Source organism: Podarcis vaucheri, assembly GCF_965113315.1.
Source record: "Podarcis vaucheri genome assembly, chromosome: 17".
NCBI classification, from domain to species: Eukaryota; Metazoa; Chordata; class Lepidosauria; order Squamata; family Lacertidae; genus Podarcis; species Podarcis vaucheri.
The window spans coordinates 37,971,713-37,990,701 of record NC_138755.1 but is presented as its reverse complement, the minus strand read 5'-3'; the positions used below and the strand labels follow the sequence as shown (position 1 = coordinate 37,990,701).

Sequence of the window (18,989 nt, the reverse complement as noted above, 5' to 3'; positions counted from 1 at the left end):
GACATTTTATACATCAAGCACTGAAAAGATCAAGAATGGGAGAGAGCTAATGTATTGTGAAAAGCTTTTATTCAAATGAGACCAGATGAGGAGATGCTACTCTGAAAAATGTGAGGAGATACTCTCTTGGAAAATGAGAAAAGGATTTTCACAAAGATGGAATTCAACAGAGATGAAAGTGAAGTTCTGCATTCAGGAACAAAAAGACAAAGGCACAAGTGTAGGGTGGGGGGGACTTTGCTTGGCAGCAGTAATGTAAAAAGGAGTCAACTGGGTGTCTTAGTTGATCACAAGCTGAACGTGAGCCAGCAGTGTGATGCAGCTGCTAAAATAAGCTAATGCTGTCTTAGGCTGCATTAACAGAAGCGCACTGTCTAAATCAAAAGAAGGACTATTTCCGCTGTATTCTGCCTAGAGCACCCAGAGTACTGTGTCAAGTGTTTGCCAGCACATTTCAAGAACACTAACAAACTGGAGGATGTGTAGAAGAAGGTGACCAGAACGGTGCAAAGCCTAGAAACCATATTCCGTGAGAAATAGTTGAAAGAGCTGGCTATGTTTAGCCTGGGGAGGAGAAGAGTATGTTCTCTGTTGCTCTAGAGGGTAGGGTCAGAGTTAGAAATCTCCCCAAAATGGCTTCTCTTTGGTTTGCATTAGAGCCAACATAACGATATGGGGGGGGGGGGAAGGGAGGTATCATTTATATTCCACAATTAAACTAAGATGCTCGGTTATGATGCCTATTTAGCAAAAATAGAGCCACTAACAAACAATATGCCCATTTGCCAGGCATTCTTTAACTGCAGGTTGGACTAGGTGACCCTTGAGGTCCCTTCCAGCCCTACGATGCTATGATTTTAAGAGAGAAGTTTCAGTGTGCTCAGCAGAACCCCAAGGTTTACAAAAACTAAGGGGGCAACCACCCCTACAGTTCAATGAAGATCACAGAATTCTGAGTGATGGAGAAATGGGAAACCAAGGGAGTGCCTTGCTGACTGGAATACTGCACAGAGTACTTCACACTGCAACAATTACCGTATTTTTCGCTCTATAGGATGCACTTTTTCCCTTCTAAGAAGTATGGGGAAAATGTGTGTGCGTCTTATGGAGCGAATGCAGGCTGCGCTCCATCTCGCTGTTCTAGCTTGGGGTTAGCAGCGCAAAGCCTCCACAGGGCAGTGGGGTGCCTTCACCCCGCTGCCCTGCAGAGGCTTCACAGGCTGTCCCCGAAGCCAGAACAGCAAGAGGCTATCCCAAAAGCCAGATTCCTCTTGCTGTTCTGGCTTCTGGGGTTCAGCATTTTTTTTTCTTGTTTCCTCCCCCCCCCAAACTAGGTGCATCTTATCATCCGGTGTGTCCTATAGAGCGAAAAATACGGTAGTTGCAGCTCCCACCTGTTACCCATATTTTTGTTTTAGGTTTCTTTTTACAACTACTACTACTACTAACCAACATTGTTATGGGAGCCATTATCTCAGTAGACTGTCCCTTCACATGCATAAGCGTGTTCTTGATTGTTTCTGCTCAGATTTTAAATACTTATTCAACAACTTCGCTCACTCGAGAATACAGACGATCCCCTTCCTCTATGGCTCATTTTTCACTTATAAACACCAGACCCCCCCCCAATCCACATCCTTAAGTGTATGGCTCCATATGAGCTTGCTCTGGTCATGATCTTGGAGCAAGTTATCCTCAGCAGCACACACCACTACACCAGGATTTAATAGAAGGCACTAACTCGGTGGGGGCCCCAGTTGCTTTTCTGCAGATGGGTGAGGATGGAAGCAGTTCCACTATCTATGGTCTACGAGTATACATGGAACAGCTCCTTACCAGTGGATCCCATCACAGCCTGAGCTAAAATGAATCTGCCCTCCAAAATTCTCGTCTGAAAATGATGGTGGTGGTGGTGGTGGTGTGTGTGTGTGTGTGTGTGTGTGTGTTTGCAAATAATCTCTGACATCAGCATTTGTTGTCAGATTTTCCATTAGTGGTCAGGTAGTGGCTCCTGACAGGTAGCAGTCCATATTGGATAGCTGGCATACAACCAGTAGCAGATGCTCACTTGATCTCTAGTTGGTCACTTTGCTGCTGCTTACAGGGGGTAGCGCAAGCAGAGAAAGGCTGTGAGGAACTTTGTTGTTGTTGTTTAGTCATTTAGTTGTGTCCGACTCTTCGTGAACTCATGGACCAGAGCACGCCAGGCACTCCTGTCTTCCACTGCCTCCCGCAGTTTGGTCAGAGTCAAGGAAGTTGGTGTGGTGCAAACGCACCAGCAGTTATCTGCTGGTGCATTTGCACTGCGCTGACCAAGCCACCGCCTTCCTGCTCTCCTTCTACCTCCCAGTAAGCAGCAGCGGTGAGACCAACTTGAGGTCAGGTCAGGACAACAGCCACACCCAACCCCACCATGTTTTCTGCTCCTACATACAGCAGGCATCAGTGGTTGACTGTTCTCAGGAGATGGCTTGCTAATAGCACATTTTCTGTTAACTTCCTTCCATCCATTTCATCCATCAATACACTCAAATTTCAACCAATTAATGTAAAATATTGAGATTAGATTTTGAGATCAGCATCCAAACTGTGACACTGGCGAGGGTGGGGAGTTGCTAAATTCTTCAAAGTGATTTTATTTCAGCTCCTGTCTAATTGAAGCCATCTGGCCATGATGAAATGTCACTGCACAGTCCCTGCACCATCACACAGGAAGCGGAGATGGACTCATATATTTTTTTACTGCTGGATCACTAGCTCATCACTTGGTATAAATCTAAAGTAACCTTGCTTTGTCCTTTACCAGCTCTGTGTGTTTCCTGGAGCAATGCAGCTGACTGCAGACTGGCTTCCCCCGCCCCCAACCTACCATGAGTATTATGTCATTCACACTATGCAAAATAGCCATTTCCCCACATTGTTACTTTCTAAACCCCCCCCCCCACAAAAGACAAGGAATATGACAGATCTAAACAACACAGTGAAGCTTATATAACCTAATGAATGGAATCTGTGGCTGGCAGACTTTCCTTTTAGGCAAACCCATCAAACGAAGCGAAATTAGATTGATCAGCAACAGAGCACACCTTTGGGGCACGGCACCATAGGAAGCCAGAACCAGGAGCATTGATGTACCGGCAAGGCACTACTTAGAATCTGAGGGCCAAATGAGTGTGGTTAAATGCACAGCTTTTATTTTGGAGTCAGGGGTGGGGAGTAGGAAGGGCTCCTCTAAGCCATCTAGTCTACACACCCTCCCTCGTTTGAGACAGAGAAATCCAGAGCTAATTGCTTTCAGATATGCACTCCTTGTCCTACTGCCTGAAGTGGGGCAGCCCCAGAAGAAAATTGACCACTGAATTCTGCTTATCAGACCAAGTGCTATGATCTCATTTGCTTTCATAGGGAACTACTAGGAGTGGGGTACACCAAGGCACTGTGGGAGGATAAACCAAATTAGCAATTCTGGCAACAAGAATGCAGCAGAGGTATATTGTTGAGGTGCCGAAGTATTTTATCTAAATACTTATTAGACTGAATTGGATATGTTCCAGTTTTGAAGCCTAGGTTGCAAAGATAGATTTCGATGGTGTAGAAATGTGTGTGTCTGTGAGTATTAAAATACATTTTGTATGAACCCCCCCCCCTTAACTTGCTCGGTACCATTTTTCAGTCTGATGTCTGCTTCTTTCATTCTTTTAAATGATTGCAGGGGGTGGGGGCGGGGACTGACCAAAGTCATGGGGAAAGGGAGGCATTTATGACGCTGCTGAAAACATGGGGGGGGGGAAACGACTCAGAGTGGTTTCTGAATGAGTTAAAAAGTTTGCAGCATCTTATTCAAAATAATAGTGTAAAGGGACCGAGCAACGGGAGCTCACCCCGTCACGGGGATTCAAACTGCTGACCTTCTGATTGTAGGCTCTGTGGTTTAACCCACAGCACCACCCGCGTCCCTGTCCTTGAATAGAGCCATGAAATGTGACGCTGTGGGTTAAACCACAGAGCCTAGAACTTGCTGATCAGAAGGTTGCCGGTTCGAATCCCCACGACGGGGTGAGCTCCCTTTACTTGGTCCCTGCTCCTGCCAACCTAGTAGTTTGAAAGCATGTCAAAGTGCAAGTAGATAAATAGGTACCGCTCCAGCAGGAAGGTAAACGGCGTTTCCGTGATCTGCTCTGGTTCGCCAGAAGTGGCTTAATAATGCTGGCCACATGACTGGGAAGCTGTACGCCGGCTCCCTCGGCCAATAAAGCGAGATGAGCGCTGCAACCCCAGAATCGGTCACAACTGGACCTAATGGTCAGGGGTCCCTTTACCTTTAAGGTGTCCGCAACTAGACTTAACGGTCAGGGGTCCCTTTACCTTTTTAAGGCGTCTTAATTCATACAATGACTTTTGCAAAACTTTCCTATAAGATAGCAGGTATTTGCTTGTTTCAATGAAAGCTCATCAGTTAATTCACTTGTACAGGCATCCTATTCATGGCCAGTGCCATCTCTGATATATTCAAAGGTCAACAGTAGCCCCCTATATTTCAAATCTATTGCATATAATGGATTATTAAACAGTCTTTCCCATTTCACGCAGGTTTCTGAGGACAAGCAACTGACACTTATTAGGACGTAAATGAAATGTCCAAATGCCTCAAACAGCGCAATTCATTTTGACTAGTGTAGACTTACAAGAGGAGCCAATTTGTAATGTCTACCCAATCAGGTATTTATTATGTCAGCGGGCAAAAAGCTAAACTAAGCCAGCTGTGGTCCTCCTGAATAATTTCAGATGAAATGACTTTCTCAGGGCGGGGGGGAGAGATCTGTTTGCTTCACAGCTACAGCATTTAATACTAATAATACAGGGTTGCCATATTTCAAAAAGTGAAAATCTGGACACAAAAGTTGCTCAGCTTTTTGCTTTTTTTTTTTTGCAAAGTTAGTTTTTGTTAGCTGAAATATGCAATGCTGTTAAGAATCATAAGAATGGTTCCAAACCATTCTCAAAATTCTCCTCTACATATATTGACATTAACTATTCCCTGGATTTCCTCTGAATAGTCAAATATTTGCTGAATGGTCTTTGAATATTCAGTACTGGTATTCTACATCCAATGAAACTGATTTCCATCTTTGATATTTCAATTCTGCATTTGATAATTGATACATTAGTATTTACTGATAGCACTGGGCAACAATTTTTTTACTTTTTGAATGTTGTCTAGATTTCTACAAATGATTTAGGGTATTTTTGCACTGCTGAATCAGGAAATGGTATCCGTTTCTCTCCATCAGGTCAGGTTTTTGTGCTATGTTGATTTGAAAAAATCAGATCTTGTGACAAAATCGATTGCATTTTTGTGGCATTATCAGCTGATTTTTCTCAACACATATCATCCTAAATATGTTTTTAAGAGAGAGAAAATGTTTTCCCAACAACATATATTGATTACCTGATAGAAACATCAATTACTGTAAACTGAATGGTGGTCATTGATAAAGGTAAGTACACATAAATTGCATGTTGCTTCACCATTTTTCAAACTTCAGGGCTTGAACTTCCGTTTCTTGGAACTCCTGGAATGCTCAGTGGCAGGGAGGTCTCTCTTCAGAGTCCAACAGTAGTCAGCCATCATGACTGCGTCCCAGCGACCCTGATACCTGGTCTCCATCTCTTTCATGTCCTGATGGAATCTCTCCCCCTGCTCGTCACTCATTGAACCCAGGTTCTCAGGAAACTGGTCCATATGTGAAAATAGGTAGTGCATCTTGACGCTCATGTTGCAGCCCAGGTTTCTGAAAGCAGTCAGCTTGATGTGCAGCGATGGGAAGAGTATTCTGTCTCTGTCCACCAGAGGGTCGTTGATGACATTCCTTTCTTTGCAAGGCACCAATTCCTCCCGCACAGGCCAGTCCTTCTTTGTGTAATGCTGAGCACGGTCCCTACTATCCCACATGCACAGAAAACATGGGTACTTGGTGAAGCCAGACTGTTGTCCCAACAAAAAGTTCACCATCTTCAGGTCAACACAAATAAACCACTTATGCTGATCATAACCAATTTTCTCCAGCACATACTTCACCGCTTCATAGTTCTCCTTCAGTGTACTCAAGTGAGCCAGGGGTATAGAGGCAAACTGGTTGCCGTTGTGTAGCAGAACACATTTCAGTGATTGCTTGCTGCTGTCAATGAACAGTCTCCAATCTTTGGGTTCATACTGTGGCACTCCAAGCTTGAGCAGAAGCTGCGCAATATCTGCACAGTACACCAAGTCCTTCTCTTCCGAGAAAAAACGGAGGTACTCTTGATACCTGTTGCGGAAGAAGCTGATGCGAGCACTGTCAGAGAGGAGGTTTTTTCCCTTCAATCTGGATGCCAACAGTTCGGCAGAGTCCATTGACAATTCTTCGTGGGGCAGCTGCCCCATTAACTTCGTTTTGATCCCCCAACTTTATGCTTTGCTGCACCAATTTATGGAAGACTTCGAGGTTTTATGACTTCAAACTGAACCCTTTTCGACATAATCACCCAGAACTATCGGACCTGAATACTTCTTGTCATTAAAATAATCATTTCCAATCAAAACAATTATTCGACATGGCATTTTATCCCCACCAACTTCTTCTAAAATGCTCCACACAAGCGTACATGTGAATAAAAATGTAAAAAAACGACATGTGGCCATAACTCAAAAACTTGACCTGATTGAGCAAAACCAATGTGATTTTTGGATTCAGCGCATCATATTCGTCCTAAATCAACTGAAAAAATGCAGACAACAAATTTGTTGTTGACCAGTGTAGTATTTCATAGCAAACATACCATACTATTTAGTATTTGGCAATATTTGCTGAATGTCATGTAATGGTCCTTAGGATTTGATAGAAGTATTTAGGATTTAATAGAAGACATGCAATTACATTTATTTAGTATCTGACAACTGACAACTTATGAGACTTCATGTTTGACACCTTCCAATGTCAAAATCATCAAGAGATATCAACAAGAGTATAGCACTCAATATCTGAGGTAAAATTTTAAATCTCAGATATAAAATTTGAATGGCGAGAAGTCACATGTAGACAAATTTCACCCACCCGCAATAAATGGTGGTTTGCTCAAGTTAATAGTCATAGCTACAAGTCTCAAACTACCAAAATGCTATGGATCATGACAGAAGTAAACTATCCTGTATACCAATGATTCCCAGTCTCCACCACCCCACGGGACACTTGAAAATTGTTGAGGGTCTTGGTGGATCAGTTGGGGGGGGTTCTGCCTGTTGTATCAATTGTGATGCACTGTGCTAGATGCTGTGTGATCTTTAATTCTATTTTATTTCCTTTTTTATTTCTTACATTGCATTGCATTCTATAACAGTTTGAATTCCATAGAATTAAAATTGTAATGTTCTTCACAGGCATGCTGTGGAGCACTTGAATAAAGCTTGCGGATCACTGGTGGTCTAGTGGCTCACAGTTTGGAAATCCCTGCTGTGTACACATAATTGAGTGTATTTTCCATTGAATTAAATGGGGGGTGTCTGTGAGTAGACATGTATAGGACTGCACCGTTCAAGCCTTTGGGGGCTGACTGACCTCAATTTCTTCAGCAAGCTCTAATGTGACGATTAACTGGTGTGGGTCTGCTGACAGGACTGCTGACAATGACAGTGGAGAGGAGCCATAATTCCATAGTAGAGCTTCAGCTTTGCATTCAAGCTCCTAGGTTCAATTCCAAGCATTTCTAGGTTAAGTACTTAATTCGTTCCGGAGGTCCATTCTTAACCTGAAACTGTTCTTAACCTGAAGCACCACTTTAGCTAATGGGGCCTCTTGCTGCCGCCGCGCCGCCGGAGCACGATTTCTGTTCTCATCCTGAAGCAATGTTCTTAACCCAAGGTATTATTTCTGGGTTAGCGGAGTCTGTAACCTGAAGCGTATGTAACCTGAAGCATCTGTAACCCGAGGTACCACTGTATTAAACTATGATGACCTTCATTCTACCTCAGGAACAGTGTAAAGATAAAGGTACCCCTGACCATTAGGTCCAGTCGTGGCCGACTCTGGGGTTGTGGCGCTCATCTCGCTCTATAGGCCGAGGGAGCCGGCGTTTGTCGGCAGACAGCTTCTGGGTCATGTGGCCAGCATGACTAAGCCGCTTCTGGTGAACCAGAGCAGCACACGGAAACGCTGTTTACCTTCCCGCCGGAGCGGCACCTATTTATCTACTTGCACTTGACGTGCTTTCGAACTGCTAGTTGGGTAAGACCTGGGACCGAACAACGGGAACTCACCCCGTTGCAGGGATTCAAACCACCGACCTTCTGATCAGCAAGCCCTAGGCTCTGTGGTTTAGACCACAGCGCCACCTGCATCCCTGGAAAGTTGATGCCAGTCTCTGCAGACAATATTGAGCTAGATGGATCAGTGTTCTGACTCAGGGTAAGGCAGCTTCCTATGTTCCTAATTGCTCATATATTCCTAGATCTCGGGTGAGATCCTGCCTTACTGGAACATGGAAGTATTAAACTATGATGACCTTCATTCCACCTCAAGAACAGTGTATCTGTGCATTAAGAAAAATAAATTCAACCTGCTTCTGAGTTGTTCTGAGCTGTCTCTGCTTTAATTTGTGTTTCTGGTTCCAGGATGTTCTTATAAAGCAAAGCTCCTTGTTCTCCCCATTCACTATAATGGGGGATCTAAAAATGCCTATCACAAGAACATCCTTGTGGAATTCCCACCAACGCACATAGGCTCTGTGATAGGGCATGTAGGAATTTCTCGACAGAGTCGTCCGTGAAGAAAGGGGTTCCTGGAATGAAATATTTGAATTAGAGAAGAAGGTGTTTTTAAATTCAATGTAAACTTGGCTGTCCCTCCAATAAAATGGGAAGCCTTGAGTGACAGTGGCTAAACCAGGGCTATCAATCTTTGCTTATCTCAAGCAAGGACCTTTTCAGCAACACAGCACAGCCACTCAAATAAAGCCTCAAAAGAAGCTGCAAATAGGGGTGGACAAGTGTGTTATTTTTGGTTTCTCCCAATTCCTCCTTTTCCCAGTCTTCAGTTCTCCACATTTCCACATCATTTTGTGTTTGGTTTTGTTTTGTTAAAGTCCTCATGAAAATTCATCAGCACTTTAGTGCAAATTTCTTATAATATGCTCATTTTCATACAATTTTGCCCAATATACACCATTTTGCAAAGCAACTTCCTCTACTAGAATACATTTTGAATGCTGTTTTCTATAATGCTTTCCCTCTATATGTGTACTTCAACCAAGTATATATTTGTACACATTACTTGGTTGGAGATCTGCATTGCAAAATTTGGAGAAATGTGAATTTTCGAAGGATGCTTGTGTTTCGATTCACATATTGTCCCGGAAAGAGCACCTTAGCGAAGCTTGTCTTTAAAAGTGAACTGAATCAAATTTATCCCCCGCTGCTAGCTGCAAGGACACAGAAAGGTTTGACTCATTGGGGTTTTCACTGTTCTGCTCTGCTCTGCTCTGTTAGATGTAGCTTAGAAATTTCGTTCTAATCTCTCGTGAATTTTTTCTTTGCTTTTTTTGTACTCTTTGCAAATAGGAGCTTTGTTTAGGTAAAATAAGAACCAAACAGAACTAGACGTTCCGGAAGAGCTGGGATTTGCTAAGGAAGCATGAGGGACTGAGCTGCCCAGATCTCGTTAGGAGTCAAGAGGAGGCTTTGATACATATATTGATTTGACACCTTGCTGAGTTTTAGCCTTTAAGGGAATTAGGTACCCACAGCTCCCTGGATTTCAAAGGGAAATCTTCATCCCTAGTTTCAAGCAATTTAGAAAGCTGTTCTTCTTCCATGTGCCTGGTATGACCTTCAGGCATCCTTCAAATTCCACCTAATTCATGTCAATGTCACTTTCCACTGGGTCAGTGTTGGTGCTGACCTTTAAAGCCCTAAACAGCTTCACCCCTGTATACCTAAAGAAGTGTCTCCACCCCCATCATTCAGCCTGGACACTGAGATCAAGCACTGAGGGCCTTCTGGCGGTTCCCTCACTGTGAAACGTGAAGCTACAGCGAACCAGGCAGAGGGCCTTCTCAGTGGTGGTGCCCACCCTGTGGAACACCCTCCCATCAGAAGTCAAGGAAATAAAGAACTATTTGACTTTTAGAAGACATCTGAAGGCAGCCCTGTTTAGGGAAGTTTTTAATGATTGATATTTTATCACTTTATTATTATTAATGATAATATTCTGTTGGGAGCTACCCAGAGTGGCTGGGGAAACCCAACCAGATAGGAAGGGTATAATTAAATTACTACTACTACCGTATTTTTCAGTGTATAACACACACACCCCGTGTGTAACACGACCCCTATTTTGGGGGACTTAAAATAAAGAAATACCCCATATGCAATATCCATGTATAAGGCAACCCCCAATTTTAAATCTGAAAAAATAGGGGGGGGTATAGTCTTATAGATGGAAAAATAAGGTTACTGGTTGGCCTTGGCCAAAATCCCAATAAACCCAGTGGGAAAGAACATTGATGTGAACTGTATTAAATTATTATTATTCCCCCACCACTCCCAGGCTCCGGTAATTGCCCCTCTTCCAAAAAAAAAAAAAAAGAAGGTCATCAAGGTGACCAAATCCATTTCAGTACCAAGCATAAGCCTCAAATCAGACTGGGTCTAAATTATCCACCTCCTCCAGGTGTGCTGGGCCCAGGGGTTAACCCGAGCTACGCAGTCCAGGTCCGGTCCCGAATCCAGCGCCGAGGGCCTTCTGGCGGTTCCCTCATTGTGAGAAGTGAGGTTACAGGGAACCAGACAGAGGGCCTTCTTGGTAGTGGCGCCCACCCTGTGGAACACCCTCCCTTCAGATGTCAAGGAAATAAACAGCTATCCTATCTTTAAAAGACATCTGAAGGCAGCCATGTTCAGGGAAGTTTTAATATTTAATGCTGTACTGTTTTAAACATTTGATTGGGAGCCGCCCAGAGTGGCTGGGGAGACTCAGCCAGATCGGCGGGGTATAAATTATTATTATTATTATTAATTATCCAAGGATTCCATGAGAAGTCAGCCCAACAGGGCCAAGGCAGGAAATCAGGCTAGGTCAGGCACAGGGTCTTAGGCAAGTTCCAAAAAGCAGCAATGTTGCTCCCACAACCTGAGGTGGGGTCCGGTAGCCTTTTATCTTTGTCGGGGTAACGGCTAGTCCTGCTCCCCCGGTGACTCAGCTCCCTGTCCGAAGGTGAGCACTCCTCCTGAGAGTACTCTTTTTTAAAAAAAAAAAATTATTGGTTTTCACAATTTTTATAAACACAAACAACACACAATACAAACAAACAAACACATAAACAAACATGTATAATTTCAAATCCTTTTTTCTTAAACCTTACTTCATCGACTTCCCCGTACCTCCCCTTTCTGCATCCCAATTTCCAAATTTATTTCAGCAAATCCTCCCCCTTGATTTTATCTAATTTTCCCGTTCTTTTCTTTTACTTAATTTTTTACAGCTATAGTCCCCTTTTTTCTATAACCTTGACATTTTAGCATTCATTAATTTTACAATATTTCTTAAGATAAATTTTGAACCTCCTGCGAGTACTCAGGTCTCTCCTTCTCTCAGACCTGAGTCTCTGCAGCTCGGGAGATGTCGGTGGGTTACTAGACCCAGAGGCCACCTCAGCCTCCCCTGACCCAACTGGTAGTGGAGCAGCTGTATGTGATTGCCCAGCAGAGGGCAACGAGGTCATCCCCGCATCTGGAGCCAGGGCAGGTTCAGGCCCCTGACTTGGCCCAGCTGGTCTTTGTTGCAGGGGAACCTGTGCAGACTGGGGATCTTCAGAATCAAGCCCCGGTTCAGATGACGCCTGAGGCAGAGGATCCGGTGTGGACTGAGATTCCTCTGGTTCCGAGTCCAAGCCCAAGTCCCAGGCCATCACACCAGGCATGCCTGAAGCTGGAATGTACTCCCCAGCTGGTGTCCACAGTATGGCTTTTCAGGTAACAGGTGAAGGGTTTTTTGGTCTCCCGGGCCTTTTGATTATAATGTGTACCTCTACTTAAGTGCGTTTAGATCTTAACAGAATGGCATGCCGCCCACTCCCAGCAGTGGCCATCTGAATAAGCTTCTACAGCACAGAAGGGCTGAATAGTGAATCCTGATTAAGAGTTTATTCATATATCCTGTTCATTTGCATGATGATTTACCACACATAACAGTCTGGCCATTTTAACTCAAGCAGAAGAAGACCAGAAGCTGTTAAACAGACTATTGGTTGGTTGGTTTTTTGGTTGGTTGGTGTTGTTTTTAATCAATTTTATTAAATGTTTTCAACCTGATATACAATAAGATTCAAACTAAACTAAAAGGAATAATGAAAAACCATATACCAAACAGAAAAAACTAAAGAGAAAAAGAAAGGAAGGAAGGTACATGAATAATAATCCTCATATGATCCTCATAAAACACAAAATTATAAATATATCTATGTAGCCCTCAGTCACAGTTTTATCTTAGAGAGTTGAATTCTCCCACCTCCCTGTACATATCTTCATTTATTACCAACATATGTAAAGATACACATCTAGTTAATACTACTAACCACCAAAAATCAAAGATCACACAAGAAACCCAATCCAAAAGAAAAATGAAAAAGAGAAGGAAGTTAGAGAAAGAAGAACTATTGGTTAGTTGATCAAAGTTGTTGTATGCAAAGTACTGCACCATGAACACTAATTTTTTAATCAAAATACGTAAAATTCAAAGGAGGTGGGCCCCCAGTTTATTACATAGATTACCAACAGTTTCAAATAATAATAAAGCCAACGCAACAAACAGGGTGATTCAATATTTCAAGAGAATAATCTAGACGTAATGCAGAACAAGTACAGAACAAAATAAAAAACAACAGGCCAAGATAATAAAAAAATTAAAAACTAAGTCACATGACATGTTCTAATCTTACTGCACCCCAATGGACCATAGCACTGTGGCTTGTATACCATCCAGAGGGCCTGTCCGTCAAAGGGAGACATTGAAGACTGGCAGTGATAGGACATCCTCTTCTCCATCCCACCCCCAGCTGTTCAGGGTGCTAATACTGGTCTTACTGCACTCCAAGGGGGTGGGGGTCACAGTAGCTTGGTTTAGGATGGTGACCCAAGCCAGGTGCCAAACTGAAGTGTATTAAGCATTCCTATCACTTGCTCTGAGATGGTGCTAAAAATATAATAATAATAATGAAAAGGGCATTGTTGAAAGAGAATTGCTAAGCATATGAGCTGTTTGATATTTGTTTTGCTCTGGGGGGTACAGTCCGCAATTATCCTCTGATTCTTTTAAAATGAATTTATGGTAACTAGATTAAAATGCAGGCAATATCCAATATTGCAAATGAAAGGTGTTTATTACAGTACAGAACATTGTTTATTTATTTATGCAGCTAAATATCCATAATGATCCGAAATAGCAATATAAGCATTTGAGATAAGTTTTTTTTTGGGGGGGGGCACTTTGCGTGCCTCCCTTCTTCAAAACGAAACAAAAACCCTCTTTATTTTATATTTTAAATTACCAATAGCGTTTAATAGTCGTAAAAGTTAAGACACGTTATTTATGAAACCCATTAATCCTTGGTGCTAGTTGAAATTCACATCGTTGGGGAGTTATCAATAATTAAAAGGGAAGATGTCATTAAAGTCTGCTGGAGAGGACACGGCAGTCACCTGGGATGTAAACTTTATCTTCAGAATTATAGAACATGATTAATGGGGAGGGAAAAGTATTATCTCTGTTTGAGGCCCCTGACCTTCAGAGAAGCCCAGAATATTCTTCTGCCTGCAGACAGCTATGGCAGTGGGGCGGGAAGTCTCAGATGTGGAATGAATATTCTACATTACCCAGCAGGAAAATAACATCTTCGAACCTGAATTTTCACATAACAAGTTTTTTCTCTCTTTTGAGCCAGTTTTTTGGGGGCTTCCAGCGATACCAACCTTCCCCACTCCCCCTTCCAGCAATATGTTTGTAAAATATAGCCAGATGTTCCCTCTCCTACCCTACACATGTGCTGTTCTGGGAATTCTCCTAACCTCTCAAAGCTGATTTATGGGGGGAGGGGAAGGACAGAGCAAAAGTTGGACTCATCACACAGCCTCCTTCAAGCACAACTTTTAAGTTGAATCCAGCCTGCTGAAACTAGGGAATTTTGCTAAAAAGCCCCCAAACCTGTTTTGTTCTGATTCCTCTCCAGTCTCCCATGTGATTCAGGTAGTGAAGTAGTCATTGATGTATTATAACATCAAAAACTTAAGATTGGGCAGGTGCCTTTCATCCAGAAGGGAGATCTACATCGGGTGAGTGTGTGTGTGCTCACTACAGAGAAGTCCCTGTTCTGGGTCCATACAAAATACAGTGGTGCCCCGCAAGACGAATGCCTCGCAAGACGGAAAACCCGCTAGACGAAAGGGTTTTCCGTTTTTGAGCTGCTTCGCAAGACGATTTTCCCTATGGGCTTGCTTTGCAAGACAAAAACGTCTTGCGAGTGTTCCGATTTTTTTTTTGCTTTCCCCCCCTTTTTCTAAGCCGCTAAGCCGCTAATAGCCTTTTAGCCGCTAATCTGCTAAGCCTTTAATAGCCGCTAAGCCTTTAATAGCCGCTAAACCGCTAATAGCGCTAATCCGCTAAGGTGCTAATAGGGTTGCTTCGCAAGACGAAAAAACCGCTAGACGGAGAGACTCGCGGAACGGATTAATTTCGTCTTGCGAGGCACCACTGTAGCTCTATCTTAACTTTCAGTCAACAGGAGCCCTTTCCTGTATGCAATGAATTATGCATTTATGTAGCACACAGTTGCAAAATTAGTAAACCTACATCAATCTACAGTTTGCTGTACTGTAACCTCTGGTGATTCTATTTATTGGCACTTAATTTTCTCTCCAGATGCTACATAGCTAGCGTGAACGAGACTAAAAGTGAAATTAGAGATATGTGGTGATAACTGGAGTCTTGGGAATTCTGGAACGCCTGGTAAAATATTTTTTAATACCTGCAATATATTTGGATATGTGTATGTGGTACAAAGCCTCCCTCTTCAAAGACCTTCCACACATTAGAAGTACAACTCAGAAAGCTGACACTCCATAGAAAACCATATCAAAAGCAAACAGTGATAAATAAATCATCCGCCCATCAAAGAGGCTCTAAGTAGAGCTTTGAATCCAGAAAAGGATGGAGGGAGGAAATGAGAAATATCATTTTGGGCCTTCCCACACAAGGCTTTTGGTGATTTCCAACCCAAAATCAGTTTATATTGAGAATGCAAAACATGCCATTAGCCAAAATGCTCATATGAATTTAAAATGTGTCTTTCACACATAAACAACCCCACATTCAAATAATTAGCGAGAGAGACACTCCAAGCAACTGAAACCATGTGAATCCCATTTTTGGCCAAAAAATTACAATCCGGCCACTGTTACAGGGAGGTAGCCATGTTGGTCTGCCATAGTCAAAATAAAAAAAATCCTTCCAGTAGCACCTTAAAGACCAACTAAGGTAGTTCTTGGTATGAACTTTCGTGTGCATGCACACTTCTTCAGATACACTGAAACAGAAGTTGCCAGATCCTTCTATATAGTGAGAAGGTGGGGAGAGGTATTACTCAGAAGGGTGGTGGGAATGGGAGATTGGCAGATAGCTGAGATGAGCCTGTTGACGACTCTTAACGACTGCAATAGGTCTTCCAGGAAAAGGCAAGGGGTGAGAAGGCGAAAAATGGCTTAGTCATGTATAATGAGATAAGAATCCAATGTCTTTGTTCAAACCAGTCCAATCCGGCCACTGTGATTGGAATGCCTTGGCGAAATATTTCACTGTTATTAAAACCTTCTGCAACTTCCAATTGGCTGCAGGAGCTCCCTGCAGCCAATCAGAAGCTGCGCTTTGGTTTCTGAATGTTTGCTTATGTCCCAGCTGGACTCTGATCAGTCTGATAGTGGGTCTTACCTTATCCCGAATCCCTTGCCTCACATTTTCCCTTTCAGCCTCCATCTTGGCATATTTAGCTTTCCTCTCTTCTTCCTGCTGCCGAAGGGCTTCCTGTCGTTCTTCCTCCTTCTTGGCAGCATCTGGATCCTTCTCTTCTTCTCCACCCAGCATCTTCCCCATGTCTTTGGTAGCCCCTAAGGAAAGAGAGCAACGAAAAGGCAATGTGAGGAGGAACCAAGACACTAAGAAGAACCTTTGTGGGCGAGTACAGTGTTGCCCTTGTGCATGAAGAGCTGAATCCAGCTACTTTATTTTTAAAAAGGAGTCACCTTACAAAGAAGGAGGTTGGATTCAGAGAAGCCTTTTGAAAACAGAAGGAGACAGAATAAGGTAAATGTTGCTGATTTCCCCCACATGGCCAATCCTCTTGCCAATCAACAGGTAACTTTATTTCCAACGCATGACAGTTTGCACATGCTCATTTCTAAATCTGTTCTACCTCTCATCCACATCAATCTGTGATTTATTTATTTTAAAAATGCATTGCATATGTTTTGTTCAGCATTTCTGTATACTTTTTATGCATTTTTGGTGCCCTTTACCCTAAAATGCACATTTTATATGCATTTTGCTGTCTTCTACAGCAGGGATGTCCAACAGGTCGATCGCGATCTACTGGTAGATCCCTGTGAGGTTTTGGTAGATCACGGGTCGATCTCTGGCTACCTTTCCTCAGTGTCGTTGAAACTGAATCCTGCCCCACCCCTTCACCCCGCCCTCCATTGTTGTCTGATCAGGGAAGGCTGAGCTTTCTCTTTGTAGCTGTTTTCATTCAAAACGTTATTTTCCCCTTTGGCCCTTGCCTTTAACACCCCCCCCCCCAAAAAAAACCCCCGGAACTTTCCTCCTAAGAAAGTATTTATATAAAAATGGGGCTTTCCTCCTCCATAAAAAAGCACAACAACTCTGACCTGAAACCCCCCCCCCCATGGGACTTTTCTCCTCCCTAATAGAAACTCAACAACTTTGACCTGAACCCCCCAAAAACTGGGGGAGATCGTTGCCAGATTTTAATTCTGAAAGTAGATCGCAGTCTCTCGGGAGTTGGCCACCCCTGTTCTAACGCATTTAAAAATTCAGAGAAGGGTGAAAAGTGAATCAGAGCTGCTTTCCAAGCTGAGCATTGGTCAGGGAAGTGCAAATCAGGTCAGTTTACTTAACAATCTGAACCAAGTAAAATCAAGCATCCTCATTGGCCCCTCCCAAGTTATTCTGGCATGTCTTCCGTGTCCACCAGAGTGGATATTCAGTGGGTACAGGAAGGAAGGAGAAACCACCCCTTTCGAAAAGTGGACATCTGCTCACACAACTCTAAATCCAATTCATGCTGTTGTTACTGTGGCTTCGGGAGTAAACCTGGAGGAAAAATCTTGTGGGACATCTTCAGGGAAAGAAGAAGCTAAGGAGTAAACCCTACACAAATCTCTTATACCCTTTTACAAGTCTACCACATATGAAAGAACGTTCCCTCTACCTCTTTGCATCTCCAGCACTTAACTGATTCAGTCTTATGCATCTTAGTAAGCCTACTTGGAGTTAAATACCATCTGTAAATCATTTTCAAGTAGTTCTCCTTCAAAGAATAACATGCTGTGAACTTCAAGTCACTTTTCTAGAGTTTTTCCCAGAGGTTAAAATCTATATTGTGACCTATTTCTATTGCCCAGTGTGTTATTGAGGCTTTAACAAGCTTGTCTTTTGTTTCCCACTCTAATAACAAATTATACATTTTAGACAAAAGTTTCTCTTTGTTTTGTAAAAGTTCTTTTTTGAATTATGAGCTTTGATCCAGAAAACCATTCCCCCCCCCCATCTAATTTAAACATTTCATGTAAATGATGGTATTGTAACCAGTCCGGAACATGGCTCCTTACATTTTCCATTGATCTCAGTTTGAGTCCCCCCACTCCACCCTGTAAAGTACAGCAATTCCCTGTAGGTTGCCCACTGTCTATCCATATTAACTCTCTTAATAGAAATAGCCTTCTTCCCTTCCAGAAGATTTTTATATTTCTCCCAAACTCTATACAGATTCTTCCTAAGAATACAGTTCATAAAACATTTATAAATTTTCACCTTCCCATACCAAAGACATGCATGCCAGCCAAATTTTAAGTCATGACCTTCAAAGTCCAGGATGTCTGCATTATCCAATGTAATCCATTCTTTTAACCAACACAAACAGGCTGCCTCATAATACATTTGCAGGTCTGACAGGGCAAAGCCTCCTTTTTCTTTTATGTCTATCATAATTTTATGTTTGATTCTTGGCTTTCCCCCATGTGAGATAAATTTAGAAATATCCTTCTTCCATTCTTTGAAGCAGCCTAAATTATTTTCAGCTGGACTTGATTGGAATAAAAACAGCATCCTGAGCAATAGATTCATTATAATAGCTGAGATTCTGTCAAGCAGGGAGACCTTCATTATCTCCCAAATCTCCAACTCTTTCTTGATCTCTTTCCACCGTTTAACATATAAGTTCAGATTTCTTACTGCCAGCCAGATTCTCAAATATCTAACTTTTTTACATATTTGCAAACCAGACATTTTTTTCTAACATATTTTTCGACTTATCATTCATGTTTTTCAGCAACATTTTTTTTAATCTGAATTTATTTTAAACCCTGACATGCTTCCTCATATGATAGACAACAGTCCATGCAGAATGGCCACTTAAAGTCCATATATACACACATACACATTTACATATAATATGCATCAGTCCATACATATGGTCAAGGACAAGTAAATCCTGTTTCTTCCCATTCCCAAATAAAGAGAATAAACAGGGGGGTTGTGTACTGCCTGATCAATGTGCATAGACTCCAAATGATGCTGTCAACTGTGCACAATCTGGTGGCATAAATAGAGTATCTCACCCTTCGCTAGGTCACTAAGTATATGGTTCCCTTGAAAAATATTCCCTTGAAGAGA

The 18,989-nt window shown here is 42.5% G+C and overlaps 1 protein-coding gene and 1 long non-coding RNA gene across 3 annotated transcripts in view; one reads left to right on the top strand and one right to left on the bottom strand.

Moving 5' to 3' along the window:
- CPLX1 (complexin 1) overlaps positions 1 to 18,989 on the bottom strand; it is a 141,258-nt gene that overhangs the window by 40,904 nt on the left and 81,365 nt on the right. For both annotated transcript variants that reach the window (XR_014214827.1, XM_082205292.1), the window contains exon 3: positions 16,011 to 16,186. Coding sequence is in view for 1 of the 2 variants with exons in the window: in XM_082205292.1 (XP_082061418.1) it covers positions 16,011 to 16,186 (176 nt within the window). In the remaining variant the exon portion in view is untranslated. The remainder of the gene's footprint in view (positions 1 to 16,010; positions 16,187 to 18,989) is intronic.
- LOC309522172 overlaps positions 16,193 to 18,989 on the top strand; it is a 79,910-nt gene continuing 77,113 nt past the window's right edge. Inside the window, exon 1 of the long non-coding RNA XR_014214944.1 lies at positions 16,193 to 16,433. This is a non-coding gene — a long non-coding RNA (uncharacterized lncRNA). The remainder of the gene's footprint in view (positions 16,434 to 18,989) is intronic.